Raw genomic sequence first — 24,890 nt, forward strand, 5'->3', positions numbered from 1 at the left:
TTCCCTCCTGTAGAATTTTGTTGTACTTTGGTTCACTCCCTTGGTGGCATAAACAGACACTTGTGTGAAAAATGAGGACAGGTCATTGCTCTTATTTTTTTCTTCTTCTTAACATCCAGACAAATGTCTGTTCATTGGGTTGTGTTTGATGCCACATTCTACACAACAATAGCATCCCTTCTTTCTGTCCATTTCTTATGGTCCTCGCATTGCCGGGTGACTTTCACCAGATATTTTTTGTTTTGATCGTGAAGTGAATAGAGAGCTGATGTCAGACTCTCACATAAATGGGGCTGGGGCTAAGCTTTAATGGCTTCCTTCAGTTTACCTGTACGCACCTGAGTATTATGATCCCACTATGATGCTGGAGATGTTTAGGGGCACAGACCCAAGTGTTCAAGGTGTCTTGAAACAAACAATCATTTCTCATCACAGGCTTCCATTGGAAGCTCAACGTGAATGGCCTGGTTTGTCTTCCAAATAGCTTCTCTCTGATTTTTAGCTCTTGAGAGATTGGCTAATATCGTCGTCACTGATGTCAGCTTGGCATGAGTGAATCTCTTTAAACTATCACCACAAAACACTATAAAGTAGCACTGGTCTCATATTTTCCTGTTCTCCTACTATCATTCATTTATTTTTCTAGCAAATGATTCTTATCTTAAATAAAGTCCCCAGGGAGGGACTAATTCTCTACTTTTGAGCTGAATCATGCTCCCATGAAAATCTCTAGTGATTTCTTGTACATGATAGAGCCTTACAGTTTATAAATAATGTTTGATCCTCCTGCCAATGCCGTGAGGTAGTCGAGGAAGGTAGGTAGAGCTAGCCCTGTGTAAGAAATGAAAACTATTCAACATACACAGTGCCGTATGTCAATTAAATCTCAATAAAATGGGGGGGGGGAAGAAAGAAATGGGGAGCTACAGGTCCGGCTTCTTAAAAGAACTTGCTTAAGGTCACCTAGCTGTGGGCAGAACTGTTGCACTCCTGTCTTCTGACTCCTTTTCTGGGACTCTTTCTCCTCCATGCCTCTGCCCCTTGACACATAATGCTTACCTCTTAGCAAGCAGAAAACCCCCTACGTCAATTAAACCTTTGGGTCAACAAGGCCTACCATTTGGGACTCTGGCTGTCAGTGAGTCTACTGAAAGTCTGCTTCAGAATTCAGGCTAGGGAAGGGAATTTCAAGTTGTCAGCTATCGATCAGTCAGGCAATGCAGAGGGTTATGTCGACTGTCTTCTCTGTACGGGGCACTCTCCTACATTGGGTGGAGTTCTAGATTTTAAGAGGGAAGTTAAAGTGGAAGGCCTGGTCACTAGCCTTAAACAGCTACTCAGGGAGACAAGACTGTGGCTTATGAAACCACAATAGCCATGCAGTTATCCACCCAGTGGCGCATGAGCCTAGACACGTGTAGTCCATGGTCATGTTTCGATGCATTGTGGGCAGTCAGAGGAGATGGTGTTAGTAGATCTGGACACGTTCGAAAAAGGGTTTTTAGAGGAGGCCAGACCTAGAGGAGGTAGTGGGAACATGACCTTGAGGAATGGCTTGGGATTTCCATGAGAAAAGAAATCAGGATTTGAGGGTAGCTTGTTTCAAGTAAGGCAAAGACACAAGGCAGGAAATTATACAGTGTATTCAGGGTATAGAAGTGGGCCAACAAATAAAATGTAAGCTCCACCTTCTTCTTTAGAGACATCACAAATTTCCTGAAAGTCAGAACACCGCTATCATAGACTAAATAAATAGCCTAAAGCAAAATGCACTTTATTCCTCCAGCAATGTAATGTGCTGTGGGAATCACAGTAAGAGCTACCTAGCCTCAGGCATTTGGGAAATCTCAGAAAACTTACTTCCCAACGCCACACTTGAACAAATTACTGGCCAACAGGCAGAAACTCCTCTATGATATTAAGAGGAACACCTTAAGTTTACTGTATTGTTTCCTTGATTACTTCCTTTTTTTGAATTGAAGTATGGTTGACATACAATATTAGATTAGTTTCAGCTGTACAACATGGTGATTTGACATTTATATACATTCTCAAGTGATCACAACAAGAAATCTAGCAACCATCTGCCGCCATATAAACAATGTTATTAATTATATCCCCTGTGCTGTACATTGCATCCCCAAGTTTTAAATACTTAATAACTGGTAGTTTGCACCTTTGAATCTCCTTCCTTTGTTTCGCCCATTCCTCTACCCTCTCCCTCTGGCAACCACCAGATTGTTCTCTGTATCTGTGAGTCTGTTTCTATTTTGTTTTATCTGTTCATTTGCTTTCTTTTTTAGAGCCTACATGTAAGTGAAATCATATGGTATTTGTCTTTCTCTGTCTGATTTATTTCACTTAGCATAATACTCTCTAGCTCCATCCATGTTGTCACAAATGGTAAGATTTCACTTTTTTTTTTTTTAAAGATTTTATTCATTTATTTGTCAGAGAGAAAGAAGAATTTCATTTTTATATAGCCAACTAGTATTCCATTGTGTGTGTGTGTGTGTGTGCGTATCACATCTTCTTTATCCATTCATCTGTCGATGGGCACTAGGTTGCTTCCATATCTTGGCTATTGTACTTGGTCACTTTTTTAAATGATGACCCCCTGAACCCTGTTCCACAGAATTCAGGGTTTTAATCCACAGTGCGTACTTTATTTTTAAAGTAAACTTCATATTAGCTGACCACTTTTCTTTTTCAATAAGCATTTCCATCTAGCAGCAAGAAGTTTATTATAAAAATCCCAGGTAATTGTCAAGTAGCGGGTGTAGATAGGTAGGCAGCTTCCCCAGCCCCGGAGGGAGAGCTCTCCTCTAGCTGGCTGGGCTGCCACCTTGCCTTAGCTGACCCCTGGGACATGTCCCTGCCTGCTCCATTGGGCCTTGCCCTTTCCTGAGCCCCGTTGCTGGCCTTGGCAGCTTCTCTCTCCATTGCCCCCTGATTGCACTTGCCATCTGGGCCTGACCAATCAATTTCTGGATTTTTCTTTTTTCCAAGAATTTTTTTCCCCTTATAATTATGTTTATCTCAGCCTCTCCTGGAAAAAAAGGGGGAAATCTTTACTACCTTTTCCATCTGAAACTAGTAAAACAGCATCAACAAGTACTTGGTCATTCATCTCATAATTAGTGAAGTGTAGCGGTTCTCGAACTTTTTGGTTTTAGAAGCTTTTTGTCCTCTGAAAAATTAAGAAGGACCCCAAAGAGCATTTGCTTGTGTGTGTTATGGCTACCGATACTAGAAATGAAGGCTGGGACATTTATAAAACATAAGAGTACACAAGCACTCTGAGCAAGGATGGTGTCTCCTGTCATGGGGCCTCTGGAAATCACTGTTCGCTTGTGAGGGGATGAGTGAAAATCACATAACACGGTAGTCATATTATGAAAATATTTGGATGCCAGGAATACCTGGCACACATTTTGAGAACCGCTGGGATAGTGTAATGAAGCCTAACAGATCAGTCCAGGAAAATGCAACACTTGGTTTTGGCACTTGCATCTGATGGCCACTGCACAGCCCCGGGGGAGTTATGTGATCTCTCCCAACCTCTGTGTCCCTCTGCGGTAGCCACCTTGTCTACCTTTTATCCATAGAGAGGGCCTAATTACAGTTCCTAGTCCATAAACTTGTTGTGAAGATAAACATATGATAACACACACAGGCTTAGCACAGTGCCTGGTGCAAAGTCAAGAGGTCAGTAAATGCTGGAGAAACGAACAATTCGAGATGTGCCACCTAGACTTATGGCTTCCTTTGTGACCAGCAGGTCTGATCCTACTTTTTCTGTTTCTGTTTGGCCACGAGAATCCAGGGAGCCAAAGGCATGCTGCCTGCATCTAAGTGTGGGCCTTCACTGGACCAGCCGTAAATATAACAAGGATGGACAGGTCTCAACCAGCTCATTTTATAAAATGCTCTTTGGGTATTTTTATGGTTCAGATTTCTGAAGACTGGAACCCTACTTCTTTCTCTACCAAAGCAAGTCAGGAAGAAAGACTATCATCTAGCCTATAGTCAATGACAATGTTCAGGAAGCATCACTGGCTTCAGAGTCCAGAGACGGGCACTCAGCCTCAGCTGTGTTACTGCTTAGCTGTGGGAGCTGGGGAACTGGGGGAACTGGTCTTGCCTTTAAGGAGCCTGATTGTTCATCTACAAAATGGGTGTATGTCTGCCTTCCTCTTTCTTACTTAGCTTTCAGGCATGTTGAAGAAAGCACTCTAAGGCATTATGCAAGAATAAGGAACAAGCATTGTTATTATTATTATTATTTTAAGATTTTATTTATTTATTTGACACAGAGAGAGAGAGAGAGAGAGAGAGCTCATGAGCGGGGGGAGGGGCAGATGGAGAGGGAGAAGCAGGCTCTCCGCTGAGCAGGGAGCCAGACTCGGGGCTCAATCCCAGGACGCTGGGGTCATGAGCTGAGCCAAAGGCAGCCACTTAACCAACTGAGCCATCCAGGCGCCCCAACAAATATTATTTTTAATATTATTGTTGCTTCAGCAATCATGAAATAAAATAGCAGTACTTTTTTGGAAACTTTACTTTGCAAAGTTATAAACATACACAAAAATAGAAAGACTGGTATAATGAACTATGTGTTCTATGTTCCCATCACCAACTTTAAGTATTACCAACTGATGGCAATCCTGTGTCATCTGTGTCCCCCCTAACCACCTCCCCCCACAGACTGTTTTTGTGGATAAATTTTTTTCTGTCAGTTTTATTGAGATATAGTTGACCTGCGTCACTGTATAAGTTTAAGGTGTACAGCGTGACAGTTCGACTTACGTATATTGTGGAATGATTGCCACAGTAAGTTTAGTTAGCATCCATAATCTCATAGAGGTACAAAAAGGAAAAAAATGTTTTTTCCTCTTTGTGATGAGAACTTGAGGATCTACTCACTTAGCATCTCTTAAATATGCCATACAGAAGCGTCAACTATAGTCATCATGCCGTACGTCACATTCCCCGTACTTACGTATCCTGTAACTGAGAGTGTGTTCCTTTTGACCACCTTCATCCAAGTATTATTGACGATTACTTTTGACACAAATATCAGACTTTGTATGATTTCATTGTAAATATTTTAGTATGTATCTCTAAGAGATAAGGACTCTATTTTAAACAAAATTGCAATACCACTATCATACCTTAAAAAAACTTTAATAACGGGTGCCTGGGTGGCTCAGTCGGTTAAGCGGGCGAACTCTTGATTTTGGCTCAGGTCGTGGTCTCAGGGTCGTAAGATCGAGCCTGGTGTTGGGCCCTGTGCTCAGCGGGGAGTCTGCTTGTCCCTCTCTCTCTCTCCCCTTCTGCCCCTCCCCCTTCTTGCGCCCTCTCTCTCTCCCTTTCTCTAAAATAAATAAATAAAATCTTAAAAAAACTTTAATAATAGTAGATATTCAATGTTCAGATTACCTTGATTAACTCATAATTTTCTTTACCGTTTGTTTGTTTGAATCAGGATCTTACTAAAAGCCATGCAGTACAGTTGACTGGTATGTCTTTTAAGTCTCTTAATCTATAGGTCTTTCTCCATACATGAGAAAAAGATTTTTTTTTTTTCAAAATCTGCTTTTCAGAAACAAGACTGAAGTCTGGCCGCATGGAAACCTTTTCACTGGGACTTAAGTGGGGATAAAATAAATGATTCGATTAATACTAATGTCAACCTGTTGTCTACTGTGTGTCAGGCGCGCTGCAAACAGTCGTAACAGTATCCCCCACTTGTTATTGCTTGCTTCATACCAGGCACCCTGATCAATACTTTTCACAAATTAGCTTCAATTCTTTTTACATTTTGAGGTAAGTTTTGTCATTCCCATTTTATAGATGAAGACATGAAGGCTTCCCGAGGTTAGGCGACTTCCCTACAGTTATAGCCATCAAACAAGTGGCAGTCAGGATATCAAATTAGATGTGCCCGTGCATTCTTTCCAGAATACTGTCCTACCAAATGTATTTCTCCTCACATGCCAATCACCTTTACCAGATGTTTCTTTCTTTTGGCAGCTGGCGATTTGCATTTTACTTAATGATTACTGTTGCTGGAATTGTATTTCTTTATGATGTAAGTTGTCTCTTTGATATTCTTTGATGGGGATTTGTCTTTGATTTTAAAAACTGTTGCCTATGAATTCCTCGTGAAATAAGGTTCTCAATAAGCTAACCAGCTTTCATGCTTTTAAAAACCACACAGATGCCTAGAGAAGTCATAACTCCTCAGTTTGTCTTTCAAAACCTTTGTTAAGCATTGGATTGGCAAACATAAGTTTGAAACCTAATCTCTCCCTATTTCCACTCACACGACACACGTGCCAACTACCCTGGACTACTGACAATCCCCTGAACAGACCTTTGCATTGTCTGTTTAAATAGTCACTAAATGATTACCTCATTAAGTGATATATAAACTTCATAATAAATTGTTGACAGAAAAAAAAAAAGATAACCAGCTTTTAGAGATTTTGCTCAAGATTTAAGATATTTTTATTGCTACAGGAAGAGTAGTCTGATTGGTTCAGAAATCATATCATTAGAGGTTTCACTTGTTTGAATAATTTCCTTTTTTTAAAAAGATTAAAAAGATTTTTTAAAAGATTTTATTTATTTGAGAGAAAGAGAGTGAGCGAGCGAGAGAGAAGGAGCAGGGGGAGGAGCAGAGGCAGAGGGAGAAGCAGGCTCCCCGCCGAGCAGGGAGCCCGATGCGGGGCTCGATCCCAGGACGCTGGGATCATGATCTGAGCCGAAGGCAGATGCTTAACTGACTGAGCCACCCAGGCGTCCCTGTTTGAATAATTTCCTGTGCGAGGCAGCACCGTGTGTGGTCCCAGATTCACTAGAAGTCGTGAGCGTCCCAGGCACATTGTATGGGGACATGTATCAATACCTAAAGAGAGAAAGAGACGCAGCAGGAACAACAGTCTTACTGTTATGTGTGGCCCTGTCAATGACATCAGGAAGAGCTTATGTTTTCTGCTGAAATCAGCCTTTGACTCTGACAAACTTATTTTTTCTCTCTTGGTTCCTTGTTTTTTCAGAAACCTTGGGTATATGACCTTTGGGAGGTGTGGAATGGCTATCCCAGGCAGGTAAGTCCCTTCTGATACAGTCCTCCCTTCCTTCAGCTTTGAGGCCCTCAAATTGTCCCCTGAGTTAGGTCCGAGTCCCCTTCCTACTCTCTGTCCACGTCTGTGCAATCCTTCGGCTCTTTCTCTACCGGAGCTTACTCATCCTTATTCCTTACTTACCTATCACTTGTGTTGTTCCTTTAGTCTGTTTATGGTTAATGCAATTACATATTTGAGTTTAAATCTCCTATCTTATGATTTATTTTCTATTTGTAATACATGGAGCATTTCCTTTTATTGTACTCTCTCCTTACTTTTTTATGGGACAATCAAGTTTTTAAAAAAATTATTACTCCATTTCTTCCTTTACATTAGCTTTTTAGTTAGGCATCCTTTTGTGCTTATAGTAATTATCCTAGACATTACTATATGCATTTTTTAATTATTGGAGTCTAATAAAAATTAATGCTCTAACCTCTTTACAGTCACTGAAAAGTCGTTAGAATTCTTCATAGAATTCTTCATATACCCTCCTATTTCCTCCTTCAAATATTTAAAATGCTGCAAGTCATTGCTATTATTGTTTTGGAAACAGTCAAATCACCCTCTCTGTGCTCCACCTTGTATCCTGCTTTTCCATGTTTCCATCTGGGATGATTATCCTTCTGGCTGAAGAAGTCCCTTTGGTTTGCTCTTCTGAAATGTTATCACTTCGCCTTCATTTTTTAAAGGATATATTTTGAGGGTATAGAATTCTAGGTTAGCAATGATTTTCCTTTAGCATTTGAAAATGGCATTCCATTGCCTTCTGGATCCCATCATTTTCTTTAAGAATTTAGTTGTCAGTTTTATTTTTGCTTCTTTGAACAGAATGTCTTTTTTCTCTGATTTCAGTATCTTGTCTTTGTCTTTCAAGTTTTATTATGATAGGCATAAATGTGGTTTTCTTTGACTTAATCCTGCCTAATGTCCATAGAACTTCTTGAATCTGTGGTGTGATATCTTCAGTCACTTTTAGAAAATTCTCAGCCATTGCTTTTGTTCCTTTTTCTCTCTCTCTCTCCTCTTTCTGGAAATTCAATGACAGATGTGCTAATATGCTAGATGTTTACACTAGGTCCCACATGTCTCTTATGCTTTTTCTAATATTTTCCATCCTCTTGCTTCTCTGAGCTTTAGTTTGTTGGGAGACAGTTCTCTATGGATTTCTTGCATTTTTGCATGTCTTATGAAGTGAAGCACTGCCTGCCTTTTGTTCTGTACTATCTTTCAAGGACTTCTGTATAGCAGACAACCTTGGAAGATAGAAATATCTCCTTCTGGAGCAAAGGGTAGACACATTACTATCAATTATAAAGATTCAGGTTTCCTAGCTCAGGGTTCCTCTCTTGTACTACAACCCATGGTATGTGCAGATGTCATCTGATGCTTTTTGCTTAGCCCTCTATGAGTTAAGATGGGAGATCTGTCCCAAATATTGATACTCTGACACCTACTATTACTGTGAATAATACGCTCTCCTTTACCTCTGACCCAGGAGTCTTGGATCTTCAATCAGCCCCTATGAAACTGTGGCAAGCTATCTTGCAAGTAGGGTAAAATCTCAGACCCTTCACAGATCTGGATATATTCTATTTTCATGTTCTCTAGTTTGTTGCTGCCTTTATCAGCAGTGTCTAAACTGCTGTGAAACACATCTTTTGAGTTCTAAATTTTAGTTACTATGTTTTTCACCTCTCAAATTTTCATTTAACCCTTTTTTTTTTTTAGTGGATTCCAGTTCTCTAGTGAAATTTTCCACATTTTAACCAAGTTTTTAAAGTTATTTGGAAGTCCAAGTCTGAGGAATCCAATGTCTTGATCGCCTATGGGTCTGTTCTCTTTTTTTATTCTTGTCTCCTTATGCTTGGTAACTTTTGATTGAATAATAGATATTGTTTATGAAAAAGTATAGATGCTCAGGATATTATCTTCCTCTTGAGAAGATTTACATTCACTTCTATTCATTAGAGTAGAGACAGATCACCTTCATTTTGTATGTGATTGAGCTGATTCAATGTGGATTCCAGTCTTTTTGAGGGCAGATATATTTACAACTTATCCATATTCCTAGGGTGTTTTCCTAGTGGTTTGATAAGAGATTACAGTGTTTACCAGGACTCTTTCTTTGGCTGGACCTGGGTACCAATTTGCATCCTAGGACCATGAAATTTCCAAAAGTCCTATATAACTTCTTCTACTTCTTAGTCTCTGGACTCCATACAGCTTATAAATTGGCAAATGCTGACTAATGCTATACACTGGTGTGGTTTTCTTTGAATTTATCCCACTTAGGGTCTATGGAACTTCTTGAATTAAGGATTCACTAGAAATGAAAGATTCATTTTTAATGCATTTTCTCTTCGAAAGCTTCACAGGTTCTGGGTGCCTTGGTTGCTCTTTGATGTCTTCGCAGAGATATTTTTATGCATTTTACCCAGATCCTTTGTTAGTTTTCACTAGGAGAGTTAGTCTCATACATGCTTGTCTGACGTAGAAGAAAGCAAAAACTCTGTCTCATTCTATTATGACCTTATAGAGGATGATCAGTTGACCAGAAAATTATCCCTTTTAATGTGTTAGCTTCAGTATTAGAGAATCAAAGAAGGTTAGACCATAAAATACTTAGGCAATATGTAGGTCAAACTCCAATCTTATTCTTCTACCTCCAACTTACTCTGAACTTCTCAGGTATATCAGCTATCTACTGGTACATAACAAACCATCCCCAATGCAGTGCCTTAAAACAACAACCATTTATTTGCTCATGATTTGGGTTAACAATTTGGGCTGGGCCCAGCTGAACAGTTCTTTTTGCTCCATGTAGTGTTAAATGAGTTCATGCTTGTATTTCAGTCTGTTGGTAGGCTGGCTAGGGAATGGCTCACGTCCCTGGTGTCCTCATTCATATTTTTGGCAGTGGGTACCTTGATTCTCTATTTTGCTCTTATCAGCAAGATAGCTCAGGTTTCTTACCTGGTGCTTATGAAGTCTCTGCTTGAATCATATTTGCTTATGCTCCATTCACCAAAGCCCAAGATCAAGTTCATGGTCATGATGGAGAAGACTATGCCCATACATGAATATCAGAAGGTGAAATTCATTGGAGGCATTGATGTAACAATCCATCACACCAAGTAATATAATGTCTCAACTTAGCCAAAATAAGCACCCCCCCCACACACCTGACACTATAAAATTATCAAGGAAAATTCTAGATATAGAAATTTTATTTTTTTTCAGAAGACATTTTTAGAGTACTTAAATAATTGTATATATTTTATTACTGCCCCATTTGAGGATAGGCCAATTCTGATTACTAGCTGTCACCAGTAGAGAAGTTAGGACATCAGATTTTGAGTAGTATTCAAGAAACATAAAACCAGGTGAACTGTGGGAATAGCAGAACAGACTTACCAATATTCTTAAGTAAAACTTTTGAATTTGTTTTCCCTAGTTTAACTTTCAGTCAACTAAAACAAGGCAATTATACCTGTTGTAGTTTTATTAACTTTTAAACAAAACACTTAACTTGATTTTGGAATTCTTGTCTACCCTTCCAGAAATAAAACGCCTTGAAATATTATCTTTGATTCCTTCTCAGAAGTGGAAATCTTTTTTTAAGATTTATTTATTTTTATTTTTTATTTTTTTTTAAAGATTTTATTTATTTATTTGAGAGAGAGAATGAGATAGAGCATGAGAGGGGGGAGGGTCAGAGGGAGAAGCAGACTCCCTGCCGAGCAGGGAGCCCGACATGGGACTCGATCCCGGGACTCCAGGATCATGACCTGAGCCGAAGGCAGTCGCTTAACCGACTGAGCCACCCAGGCGCCCAAGATTTATTTATTTTAGAGAGGGAGAAAGAGAGAGAAAGAGAGGAGGGGCAGAGGCAGAGGGAGAGGGAAACTTAAACAGACTCTGTGCTGAGCATGGAGCCCGAGGTGGGGCTCAATCTTACGACCCTGAAATCACCACCTGAGCCGAAACTAAGAATTGGACTGTTAACCAACTGTGCCATCCAGGTGCCCCTCAGAAATGGAAATCTTAAAGCATCATCATTTGGGGGAATTCTGTGGAACATAAATAGGTGTAAACAATAGTTTCATGCCTTAAAAGGAGTTGTTTATACGGTGATACTAAAGTAGTGAATACTCTCATTTTCCTCAGCCCTTGCTGCCATCCCAGTACTGGTACTATATTTTGGAGATGAGTTTCTATTGGTCTCTGATATTTAGTCTTGGCTCTGATGTCAAGAGGAAGGTAAGTATCTTTTTTTTTTTTAAGATTTTATTTATTTGAGAGAGAGAGAGCTCGTGAGAGAGCAAGCAGGGGGAGGGGTGTGCAGAGGGAGAGGGAGAGAGAATCCTAAGCAGACTCTGTGCTGAGCATAGAGCCAGATGTGGGGCTTGATTGCGGGACCCTGAGATCATGACCTCAGCTGAAACCAAGAGTCTGAAACCAAGACTCGAACGCTTGACCAACTGCACCACCCAGGCACCCTTAGGTAAGAGTCTTATTTACAAAGCTACTTTATCTACTTTTTCAAAAATTGTCACCCCCCCTGCCCCCAATCCTAATCTTTAAATTGTATTCTTATGTATGTTAGTTTCAATTCATAGCCTTTTTGCATTTTATAGCACATAGGATGGTGCAAAACTTGCTCATGTTTTGGTGCCTCAATAAGTATTTGCAGTGAAACATTATAGACCATAGACACTTTCACTTGGAAGTTCCACTCTTGCTCAGTAGGAAGAGAACTCTCCTTTATGTGGTCTGTTTTTCCCTTTGGGTTCGGGCATTTGATGTTCTTCATTACAGGTGCTAGTAGTTTTAATTCTGCAGCCACATCTTTTAGTTGATTACAAACCACCTTATAGTAATTCTTTGATGTATTCAAAGACTGAATACACGTTGTCCTTAATTCATCCAAGATCTTTATGTGGAAACTTTGCTTTGGGCATGCTTGGCTTTGCTTTAGATGTAGGGAAATTGAGCCACAGGCATGCTAAAAAAAAAAAATGTATCCTCTGAGTTAACAAAGTGAGGTGTTTTAGGAACCGTTTGCTGATGCAGAAAACCATATTAGATTCTCAATGCAATCACAAGATTTTATCATATATGTTAGCAACACAGATCAAATGATAAATACTCTTGGCATATACCTCATATGCTACACTCTGTTTACAAAGTCAGTCTGTGGCAAAATTTGTGTGATAAATAAAGCTAAGTTGAACTCAGTATTAAGGAGATAAGACCAAGCCGACTTGATTAAGTGATGTTTGGGTGCTTGATGGTGCACCCTATCCATCACTAAGGGGCTCAATCAACTGCAGTCAACAGGAGATCTTAAAAGAAAACTTATAAAATGTAAGTAAAAGAACATATTATGAAAAAACCTGATAAAAATAATCTCCTTTTCCATAAAACTCAGCAATAGCTGTAGATGAACTGTCATTAACTAAGAATACATCAAAATGTAATTATTTGAGTCATTTTCTCAAGGGAGAGAATTGAAGATAATCGCTTTTTAGAAGGTCTTCATAGATATACTAAGGTGGGTCAAGGCTATAATGATCCTGTCTTTCTCCCACATCTGATTTTTCAGTAGTTGGTTTCTCTTTATTACATAAGGTGCATAGGGTACCTTTTCAAAAATTAAATGTAAATATATGTCTTATATTTTGTAAATACATATTTTCAGAGACATAAGACTTTTGGAAGGTGGGTAAAGCACAGGCTTTGGAGTCGGAACGTCCAGGTTTGAATCCCCGGCTTCACCACTCACTAACCTCTTAAGCTAGCTGGCTAAACTCCCTAACTTGATTTCCTCATCTGTAAAATGGAGCTAAAAATAGCTTCTGTCTTCTCTGGTTGTTGTGAGGATTAAGCTGGTATACCATAAGTGCTCAGTAAGTTGGGCTATTATTAGTAGTATCATGTTTACACTTTTACTTTGGCTACGAGGAAACTGAAATCTTTAAGTGTTTTTTTAAAACATCTTTATTGAGGTATCCGCACACTGTACAATGCAGTCATCGAAAGTGTATAATTCAGTGGTTTTGAGTATGTCCACAGAGTTGTGCACTCATCACCACAGTCATTTTTAGAATATTTTTGTCACCTCCCCAAAAGATATCCTGTACCTTTTTGCACTCACTCCCCATTTCTCCTAACTTCCCCAGGCCTAGGCAACCCACTGACCTACTTTCTGTCTCTATGGATTTGCCTCTTCTGTATATTTCATATAAGTTGAATCATAATATATGGTTTTTTGTGTGTCTGGCACTTTCACTTCACATAATGTTTTCGAGGTTCATTCATGTGGAAGCATGTATCAATCCTTCATTCCTTTTTAGTGCTAAATAATTGTCCATGGTTTGGATATACTGTATTCTATTTATCTATTTATTACTTGATGGCTATTTGGGATGTTTTCTTTTTTGTCTCTTAGGAATAATGGTGTTATGAACATTCATCTACAAGTTTTTTGCATGGATGTATTTTTATTTCAGTAGAATTGCTGGGCTATATGATAATCCTATATTTAACCTTTTGGGCAACTGCCAAAGATGCTGCACCATTTTACATTCCTACCAGCAACATATAAGCATTCCAGTTTCTCCACGTCCTTGCCAACACTTGTGATAGTCCATCATTTTTGTTATAGCTATCCTAGTGGGGATGAAGTGGTATCTCATGGTGGTTTTGATTTACATTTTCCTGACAACTAATGAGGGTCGAGTGTCTTTTTGTGTAGTTGTTGGCCATTTGTATATTTTGTTGGCAGAAAACATTTAAGTTTTTATGTTCGATTGTGGTAGCTTTCTTTAGCTCAGGGTTGGTAATATTGCACTTACATTTGTTACTTGTTTCATATGTGGTAACTCTTATTTTAATGGTTGTGTAATTTTATTATATTGTATATCTGTCTTTTTTCCTTTTTGGAATTAGGGAGTAAAGGATAAATGTAAATATACACAGGAATGTGTGTGTATGTATATAGTTGTGTGTGTGTGTGTGTGTGCGGGCGTGTGTACATATATCCAGTGTGGGGCAGTGGAAAGAAGAGCAGATGTTAGGATTTAGATGACAACTATTCAAAGCTGTCCCAAAGTTAAGTGACTTCATCAGTGAGGGTAATATGTGTTAGTTCCCTCACAAGGATTTTGTTTAAGAATCAAAGTGAAAGCATTTTACAAATTTCAAAACATTCAGATGTAAGTTGTTGGTTTTTAAACAATATTATTATTGTTGTTGTTGTTAGCTCTTCCAGTGATTAGAAAATAATTGCGTTTGCTTAATAGCTTCCATTTTCTTCTCGTTGTGTAGGATTTTCTAGCTCATGTCATCCACCACCTGGCTGCTATTAGCTTGATGAGCTTCTCTTGGTGTGCTAATTATATTCGCAGTGGGACCCTCGTGATGATTGTGCATGATGTGGCTGACATTTGGCTGGAGGTAAACGTTTGCCGTTAAAAAAAGTAGTAACAATACCATGTCCTGAGTTTCTGGGACTCCTCGCAGGAAGAATGGTCTGTGAGTGATTTAGCAGGGCTCTCCGTCCTGAAAACACCCAAAGTCCAAGCATGTCTCTGGGTCCTCAGATCCTTCAAGCTTAGAGAAACGAAACCTTGTACTGTTTAGTTTCCAGTCTTCTCCATGGTACTTGAGAGATGTTAACCCATGGGATTCCACTTGTAAAAGTTGCATGCAGATACTAGCTCAGGAAGTAAGTTGAGATATTTGAGGAAGGAATGAACTCTAATCTTTTAAAAGGAAAATGTGGATTTGTGGCATTATGGATTCTTAATGTTGGATGGTACCATATATTTACTTAAGCCAAAGCCAAATACCCATTGGATGCTTGCACTGGCCCCACACTGATCCTCCTCCAGCTTTAAAGAATGAGAGCTGATGTTTATTCAAATGACATTTATTTTCTAAGGAAGGAATGTTTTGGAGCAGAGGACATTAAAACAAGAGCCTTCCTAGTCCCAAACAACACAAAACATGAGAAACAAAGCAAATTAGGATTGTTTTCTCTACTTGTCTCTGTTCCTATTGGTCCCTGTTTGCCCTGAGGCAGTGACCCAACAGCTCTCTTGCCTGCCAGCTCTCCTGCTGTACTTAGGGCCACATTTCCCAGAGCCAGGAGTTTGTCCTCTAAATACTTTCATTTCTAATGGAGCTGAGGAAAAGGATGCTAACCCATCTCATGTTCAGGATTGCCTCTTGAACGGCTGATAGCTGAATATAAGTTGGTATGGGAGAAATTCAATTTGATAGGATCTTGTTCTTCTAGATCAAGGTTCACCAAACTTTTTGGTGAAGGGCCAGATAGTAAATCTAGCTCTGTGGGCAACATAGGATCTCTTGCCCTATATTCTTCTTTTCTGATTGTTTGCTCTTTCTTTTCTTGTACCCCTCTAAAAATGTAAAACCCATCCTTAAAGGGTGACCAGCTTTAGCCCATAGGCTGGATGGTAGTTTGCTAAACCCTATTCTAGATGTAACCAGAAGTCATTGGAAACCATTTCAAAGCAACTGGTTACTGTTAAAATACTAGATGTGTACAGAATTTTGTTTCTTCTGTGTAAATGCCATTAGACATGTAAATCCCCTTCCAAAGGTCAAGATTATTCGGGGCAGCAAATGGCTTAGCAGAGGAATTGTGCCAGTTTTCCCATGTGTTGCTGTCTGAATGTAGCCATATCTGTTATAATTACCTCCTCCTCTGATCATATCTCAGTAACCCTGCCTGTAAATTAAGACCACATTGGTCATGACTTAAGAATTTTATGCTACTCTGTTGCTTCTAACCCCTCTAGCCTTTGGTGTGTGTCCACTGCAAAAACAGCTTCATTGTGTTGTTAAAAGGCAGTTAGATGTGGAGACTGGGGATAAGCTCTGGGTTGTCCCTGCCCACCCTCCCCCACCCCATCACTGACATGCTATAATTCCCTAGGTGACTTGGGCTAATCACTTAATGCTTTGTTTTCTGTCCTCAGCGGTAATATGAGAAGTCATATCTACCCCTTAGGGTATATTGTGAGGTTTAGCTCATTACTGTTGGAAAATGTTCTGAGGTTCTTAGGTGAAAAAAAAAAAACAAAACAAAAAACAGAAGGAAAATGAAATGTCAGACTCAGAGGTCCCTTCATGGATAAACTATGAGAACAGCCTCATGTTGTTAACGATCATGAATCACTCCTGATTCACAAGCCATGATCTAACCTGAGGTTCAGTGAGCAAGACCAGTACCTTCCACCAGCTGGGAAGAGCAACATTAAGTGGTGGCATAGGGCTGATTTCTGATAACCTCCAAAGATGCCTAATCCACAGATTCCTCAAATAGTTGGCTTTAGCATTGCCTTCTCCGGCATGAACCCAGATATGGTACAACTTTTGCCCCTGTTTAGACCCTCCTAAATATGGTGACTGTTAATCTTTCATATTCCTCAAGACAATTGGTGGGTCATTTTTTAGCTCTTTCTCTGCAAGGAAAAACAGCCTTGACATCCACAACTCTGACTTAGAAGGAACCCCTGTCTTCTTCATGCATCTTCCTGATCCTCTGGTTTTCCACATGTTCGAGTTTGGATGCAGGACCCAACACTTGGAGCAGTATCCTGACTCATGCTTAGCAAAGGAGCAAGGGGACTGTCGGATCTCCATCCTTGCACAGCCCAGAATATGCTGTGCGTGTATTTACCCCAGGGAATGCTACTTTGCCCTCACAAGTGCACTCTCTTCCTGCCTATGCACATCTCTAGCTAGCTCCCCTAGCCTGGCCTCTGACTCTTCAAACAACTCTCACTCCATTCCAGGCACGCTAAATTTCTGGCCTATCTCCCCATACCTACCTCCCACCCCCTTGGCAGACTAGCTTTCCACCTCAGCATTTGAGGCTGTTCCCTTCTGGGCCCCCTGCCACTCCACACTCTGATCCCATCCTTATCCCACGGTTAATATGGCGAAGTATGGAAAATGCAATGTAAACCCTTCCCGAAGCGTAGATAGGCTGCCTCTCTTGTTTTAGAGTGGCTTTGAGCTTCTGGGCCAATTTCAGTCCCGAAACCACCCTGACCTGAGCCACGCTTCTGGAGGGATGACCTACACTCATCAACTCCTACCCACCTCCCACCACCCCCAAGTCCAGACACTTTCCATGCAGCCTTGGGCTCCACTAGATAATGCAAGAGAGAATTCTCATCAATTAACCTTCTACTACCACATTAAAGACTATGTAATTCCTTTTCTTCAATATAGATCATACGGGCAGTGTAGACTAGCATAAAGTAAATGGAGAAAAATCGAGTGCTTGCAACTTTGTTTCAACCAGGACAGGGCCCCCAGAGCAGCCTCCTCACTCTGCCCCTTCTGTCAGCTGCCTTGATTGCAACGTGCGCAGCCTAGCCCAGCCCAGGACTTCACTCACAGCTCAACCTTTCTCCGGTCCAGCTCTCCAATCAGTTAAATGGAGAAAATAAACAGGTGCCCCAATAAAATGCATGCTAGCATACATTGTGCTAACTTGTAGTGCTTGTGAAGGACAGGAGTAGTATTAAAGTCATTTGAACAAATAAGTAAATAAATAAATAAAGTCATTTGAAGATATCTTTTTTTAAACATTCTATTATGGCAAATTTCAAACGTATGACAAAGAGAAGAGCATAATGGACCCAGTGGCCCATCCTCCAGCGTTACCAGTTATCAGTATGGCCAACCTCATTTCGTTAATTTCCCCATCCATCCCTCTCCCCCACCCCCCCTACACAGACCACTTTGAACCAAATCCCAGACATCGTATCATTTCATTTATAAATATTTAATTTCAGAGTTTTATTCTAATATCACGTTATCTGAATGCAATTGCTTTCTTTGTTTTCAGTCTGCTAAGATGTTTTCTTATGCCGGATGGAAGCAAACCTGTAACGCCCTGTTTCTCATCTTCTCTACCATATTTTTCATCAGCCGCCTCATTATCTTTCCCTTCTGGTGAGTAGACAAGGGGCTGGGCCATGCCTTTGGGCACCGTGCTGAGGCGGCCTTGGCACGTTGTTGAAGTCTCTTTCTTACATTGGTCTTCAGTTGTTTGTGCCAAGTTCAGTCAGAGAAAATAGTGGGAGGGGGCCATTTTTATAAATAATTAAAACAACACCTTCCAATGTGGAAAAGGCTTATGATAAAGGGAGGTGGAAAATGTGTAACCCAATGGGTAAGCAGCAACTCTTACTCTAGGTCTCGTTTCATGAATGTGGATCTTTGTGTTTAACAGCTTTTCCAGTTATTCATTGAAATGTCATTGGCCAGTCACCAGCTCTTTGAAAGAGAGGCATGTTCTATGTTAAAAATATAGTAATTATAGCCACCATTAATTGAATGCCAGACACTGGATTAGGCCCTTTGTATATCTTGGTTCCAGTCTATACAACAAATCATAAAGATAGGTATTATCACTCTTATTTCACAGATGAGAAAACTGATACTGATTTCATTTTCCATGATCACTAGTCTTAACAATGGTCTGGATATCCTTTTAATATTGATTGACTCTTGATCAGCCTGTTGATTTTGTTTAGCCAAGGGCTGGCAATGAAGAACCCACATTGTGTCTCCTCTGACAGTCATCCCTTTGGCAAGCATAATTTTCCATGGGTTGATTGATCGGAACCGGAGGAAAAGTGTGAGGAAGTCTTTGATAGTTTGGGAGAAAGAACTTATAATGAACCATTATTTGGGGCTGGTCTAAGAGTTTCAGATCCTCTCAACAGGAAAGTAGGGTTGGTGTTGCCGAAGATCCTGGGTTCCAGGGGAAAGACAAGGGGACCCAGGTTCCAGACCTGATTCCTACTGGGTGGACAGCACCCTTGACTAGCCTGCAGGGAAGTCTGGTCAGAGAGGTCAGTGGGTGCTGCCCTCCCTATGAAGCCAGCTACATCCTTAAACCAAGACCGATGTCTTACTTAGACATTTTCTGGAGAGGAGCAGCAGAGTGTAGTGATTAAGTTCGTGGATGCAAGTCAGACCTAGATTCAAATCCCGGCTCCACACTTACTACCTGTGTAATCTTGGACATGTTAGATCATTTCCCTGGTCTCAGTTTCCTCGTCTGTGAAATGGAAGTAATTGCTGTCACAAGGCTTAAATGAAGTAATACGTATGAAATAGTGCAGAATAGTGTCTGGAAAATAGTAAGGACTTGGCAAATGCCAGCTACATTTATTAAAGTTTTTAATAAGTCTCCAAGAATTTGAAATTTAATTTAGAATCAAATCTGAGACACACGTTTAAAATACTCTCCTTGGTTGATGAATCACATTACCCCCACTTTTGCTTTGGTTGAGGCAATGTGTTTGTGAAAAGATAATATTGTATGATAGCAGTTATTGATAGAATAGTATTGACTTTCAGGTAATATTTGAGTTGTGGCTTTTCAGTGTGACTTTTATGATGCTGTAAATCCAGCATTTGCCTATCAATGGCCTCTTCTTATGTTCCAAAAGTACCATGTGTTCCGGTTATCTGTTGCTACATAATAAACCATCTGAAACTGATATGACAGTGTTGGACAAGGTTTTTTTGTAAAAGGCCACAGAATAGCTATTTTCAGCTTTAAGGGCTACATATGGTCTCTGTCACATATTATTCTTTGCTTTGTTTTTTTCTTTTACAACCCTTTAAAAATGTACCAAGCCCAGCTGAGCTCACAGGCTGTAGAAAAACAGGTTGCAGGCCAGATTTTATCACCAGGCCTTAGTCTGCAGACCTCTCTCTTAAAACAACAATGTTTATTGATTATTATTATGGCTTATGGTTTTGGAAGTTGACCGGCCTCAGTGAGTTGGTGGTTTTCACCTAGGGTCTCTATTGTGGTTACAGTCAGATGTGGCCAGAGTTGGGAATTTTCTTGAAGACTTCCTCACCCCACATGGTTGAAGTAACACATATAAAATCAACTGGTTGATGTTGATTGTTGGTTGAGACCTCAGCTGGGCCTGTCAGCTGGAATACCTACACAGGGCCTGACCTCCCCATAGCATGGCAGCTGGATTTCAAGGGTGAGCAGCTCATAAGAGAGCTAGGCAGATGCTGTGTCTCATTTTATAACCCACCTGCAGAAGTCACATTATGCCACTTCCAATCTCATTTTCTTCATTGGATCCAGGTGACCAAGGCCAGGTCATATTTGAGGAAAGGAAAATTTAGACTCCATTTCTCCACAGGAGTAGTTTCAAAGAATTCGTGGGCATATTTAAAAACATACACCATGGAAGCTCTCGGTCCAGGGAACTCTCTGAGAAGCTTCACAGTCTTGCTGCTATGGTTGGCTTTTGATTTAGCAATGAAGGACATTAACCTCAGACATTCCCATGATGTCTTAAATCAACAAGCAAGCTTACTCCTCCCCAGAAAACAACCAAACATCGTATTGGGGTTGAGTGATTGTGGAGGTGGTGTGTTACTTTCCCACACACCCTTGATTTTAAAAATCCTAGATTTAAGAAGTCGCTCTCTTGTCAGCATTTCTGGATTTCAAGAAGAGTTAGTTGCATGCATTTGGCATTTTCTTGATCTTGATACTTTGCTGAATTCACCAGCCCACTGCAGAGGGCAGCCCATACCACTGTTTGCTGTCTTCAGGAAGTTGGATTGCAAATAAACCAGTATTAACAGACTGGATTGTAAAAATTTTTTTGCTGGTAAAAATTTTTCTGCACTGACGTTGACTAGTCCTCATTGTTTGGAAGGCTGAGGAAAGCCTCACCAAGCTATTGGAAGTTTGAGAGATTGATTCTCGATGGTTTTTGAAAGACTCCGTTGCGGTGTGTTATCCTGGCTTAAATAGTGTTCCCATCAATTTGAACGTGTTACACAATCATCTTGTGGTGCCAAAGAGGAAAAGTCAGTTCCTTGTTGTTAGCCTGGCTCCAACCATCTGTCTAAAATGTGTAAGTGTCGATTCATTTTTCAAGGATATTTTATTAGTTCAGTTTTGGGGGGAATTTACTTGGACCAAACGATGTGCAGATGATAGACCTCATTCAAGGTTCAGACATTTTTGAGGTGCTGTGGGAGGCAGCAGGCTATCCAATCGCTCTGTTCCTCGCAACTGCATTTGTTGCACATTTTGTGGTACGATGAAGGGGTGAGTGGGGAGAAGCCTTGACCCATCTGAAATTTATCTGGAAACTGTGAGAGAAAGAACCAGAACTTGTACATTACACTTGCCTTTCCCTTTCTTTTACTTTCCCTTCGTTTTTCCTAGCCTCGAGCATATTTGCTTTTCTCTGATGAGTTTCTTTTGTGTGGGTACAACTGTGTCCCCTCTTCTCTCCTTCTGCTTTTCTCAGAAATCTTGTTTAGCCAATTCTCACTCAATCAGTGTCAGCAAGTGGTAATTACATGTTTTTTTTATAATATTGTTCCTCTCAACATCAGGCAAGAATTCCAATTGGCCTGGGCTAAATTACTTTAATCTAATTGCCTGGTTACCTCATTTGTTTGTATTTTTATTCAAAAGCATTCAAATCTCAGGCTTATATTTTTTACATGGTATTCCCAAGTGTTTTATTTTATTTTATTTTTTAAGATTTATTTGTTTATTTTTGCGAGAGGGGGAGAGAGTGAGAGAGAGGAGAGCGCATGAGCGGGGGGAGGGGCAGATTGAGAAGTGGACTCTCCACTGAGCAGGGGGCCTGATGCGGGACTCGATCCCAGGACCCTGGGATCATGACCTGAGCTGAAGGCAGATGCTTAACCAACTGAGCCACCCAGGCGCCCGCAGTTGTTGTTTTAAAATAATGGCTTCTCTGCTTTTGAATTATTGGATGTATCCATTTATTTGAATATTATACAAATACTGCCAAGGAATCACGAGGCTAGAAAGACCTTCCTAAGTTCAGGTAAACAACTCCGCCGACTCTTGACAGTTTCTTTCATAAACCGCAAGGACAGATAACAATTTAGTCCAGGCTGATGCGCTGAAGGAAAGGAGCATTCTGTCTCAACTGAAGTTTACAGGGGGTGGTGCCGGCTCACTGCTTCGTTTCTTGAACTCATTGCACCTAGATGTTGTGAGGAATACACCGGATGAATGAGACACAGTTCTACCCTGCGGGAGGAGTTCATAAGGGCAGTAGAAGAGATCTTTTTATCAACTACCTTGTCCATATATTTGAAGATGATTAATACTGACCTGTGTTTTGGATGTTCAAAAAAATTTTCCAATGGTGAATAATATTCAAATAAGGAACTTCCTTACCTGCAAGGGTACATATGCTTATGGTAGCTTTATATGCCCCACCACTGGTTCACTGGATTCCAGGCTTTAGCTTTTGAGGATCTGGCTCTCACTGGCATAGAGAAGCAGTACCGTGGGAAGCCTCAGGTAAAAAGGAATTCTGTGGGTGATGTGACCATATGAGTACCTGGAATGGCTATCAGAGAGAGGGCAGTTTTAAGAAAAGACAAGACAAAGCTAGAAGCATACAGCAGTGCTCTTAGCTGACATTCATCAGAGGGGAAACAAGAGTAAGGACACAATGGACCCACCCTCATAAGGCCTGGAGCCTGGGTGTCATGGTGCCATGGTGGGCTTCCATGCCCTCATGGGATGGCACAGTGCCTTACACACAGCCACCAGAGGAAAGGAAGGGCTCGTGCAATTTGAGAGTGGGTCTCTTGGAACTGGGGCGCTCCCTTGAGCCACCACTGCAGGTGTGTATCTCAGAACTAGACTTTCCAGTTTCACGCCTTGTGTAAGAGACAATGAATTTCACCGCCTGTGTTTGTTCAATGTCTCGTTCGACAGTGTGCCCTCACAGGAGCTCCTTCCCTTGCACCCCTCATGCTCATTACTTCGGCTGTTCATAAATGAGTAAAGGACAGCTCCAACAATCACCCTTCTTCAAATCATAATACTTTAGGATAATGGACCTTACACAGAATTTTGCCCAACCCCTTTATTCATTTACTTATTTGGGAATAATTTCAAGCGTATAGGATAATTTCAAGTATATTACAAAGAACTTTAATGTATTACCTTCACCCCGATTTACTAGTTGGTATTGTGCCCTGTTTGCTTTCTCATTCCTGTTCTTCTCTCTCATCCCTCTCACTCTCTCAACACACACGTACACACACACACACACATATGCATATATGAATCTACATATTTTTTTCTGAATCATTTGAAAGTTGCAAACATCACATCCTTTTAGTCTTCAGTTCTTCACTATGTCCTTCCCAAGAACAAGCGGATCCTTTTACAGGATCACAGTATAGTTCTCCATTTCCAGAAATGTAGCAATCTACCATCCATGTTTCAATTTTGTCCATTGATCCAATAATGCCTTTTATGGTTTTTTTTCCCTCCTACTGGATGTGGCCCAGGATCATATTTGGCCTTCAGTTGTCATTCACCTGGAACAGCTCCTTACCCCTTCTGTGTCTCAGGTCATCAGCATTGTTGTAGCATTTAGACCCCCTATTTGTATTCCAGGTGAGGAGTTAAGATATTTCCAGGATCACACAGCTAGTTATGAAAGAACCAAGACTAGAAACGGGGCATCTGAAACACAGAACAGATATGTTTCAAATTAAATTAGTAAATCGGACGACTGAAAGCAGGCATAATTTGTCTTCCCTAAGTATTTATTAAATTTCCTTCAACTACACAGTCACTTTGAAATATAAGACATCCCTGAAATAAAAGGTAAGCAATTACTCACCAGTAGAACCAGTCTTTGTTATCCTGAAAAGGCTTAATGCTCGCACCTGCAATTAGCGAGAGAAAAGGACCTTCACCTTCCAGTTTTCATTAGGAAAATGCAACTTTTATTGGCTGCCTTATCTAGCCCAGCAAATCCAGCTACTGTTTAAACCAACAATGTGATTTTTTCAAACCACTGAAATTCTAGTGATTGCTAGAGGGAAGGTGGGAATGCAAACCAAAGAGGGAAAAGGCCGAGGTTCACAATCCAGGGTCACGGTCGTAGTGCATCTGTTGGAACAGATTAAAGGCCAGTGGACGGAGCAGAGTGGCTTCAGGAATCCAGGAGCATGGCAGTCTCTGAGCATCCTCTGTGAAAAGAGAAATTCCATGTAGCCCGGAAGGGAAACAGGGGTTTGTGTGTTCATGTGTCTGCCTGCACATGAGACACACGCATGTTCGGGACAAAATTGAGAAGGACAGAGATGTTTATTTTTCCCTTCTTCCCACTCTCCTTTTAGCAAAGGAAGAGAAGAATTGGGATTGAGAAGCTGGACCGTCCTTTAGAGAGGACACAGATAGAAAGAGGTCCTGGCCGAGTAACTGCAGCCCCCAGACCTGCTGTCCCTGGGGCCACACCGGCCACCCACTTCACAGCTCCTCTCCACTTTGGTCCCCTCTGTCCTCCTGCGCAGAACGTTCCGGGCAGCACAGGGTCCCCCCTCCTCCGTAGCTCCTCTCCCCCTCCCGAGGGGCTTCCCCCTCCTTTCCCAAAGCAGAAGCTCCAGGCAGTTCAGCTGCACGCTCCCCTGGGTGTTGCTCTCCCTGTAGTGTGAACGGAAGCCCTCTGCAGGAGGAAGGGGTGGGTGGAAGAGGGCGTCGTCATAGTGGGAGTCACGGCAATAGTCAGAACTACCATTTTTCCAGTGCTTCCTGTATGCGAAGCTCTTCCCGTTTGTCAACTCATTTAGCCCTCACAACAACTTGATGGAGGGAGTGGTGGTGTTTTCATTTTGCAGGAGAAACGGAGGCCCAGAGAG

The 24,890-nt window shown here is 40.9% G+C and overlaps 1 protein-coding gene across 2 annotated transcripts in view; it reads left to right on the plus strand.

The window, feature by feature from the left end:
• Positions 1 to 24,890, plus strand: part of CERS3 (ceramide synthase 3) — a 105,172-nt gene that overhangs the window by 42,713 nt on the left and 37,569 nt on the right. For both annotated transcript variants that reach the window (XM_021680647.1, XM_021680648.1), the window contains 5 exons: positions 6,037 to 6,094; positions 7,065 to 7,115; positions 11,304 to 11,396; positions 14,466 to 14,594; positions 18,028 to 18,134. In XM_021680647.1, coding sequence (XP_021536322.1) covers positions 6,037 to 6,094; positions 7,065 to 7,115; positions 11,304 to 11,396; positions 14,466 to 14,594; positions 18,028 to 18,134 — 438 coding nt within the window. The remainder of the gene's footprint in view (positions 1 to 6,036; positions 6,095 to 7,064; positions 7,116 to 11,303; positions 11,397 to 14,465; positions 14,595 to 18,027; positions 18,135 to 24,890) is intronic.

This window comes from Neomonachus schauinslandi, chromosome 9 (assembly GCF_002201575.2).
Source record: "Neomonachus schauinslandi chromosome 9, ASM220157v2, whole genome shotgun sequence".
NCBI lineage: Eukaryota > Metazoa > Chordata > Mammalia > Carnivora > Phocidae > Neomonachus > Neomonachus schauinslandi.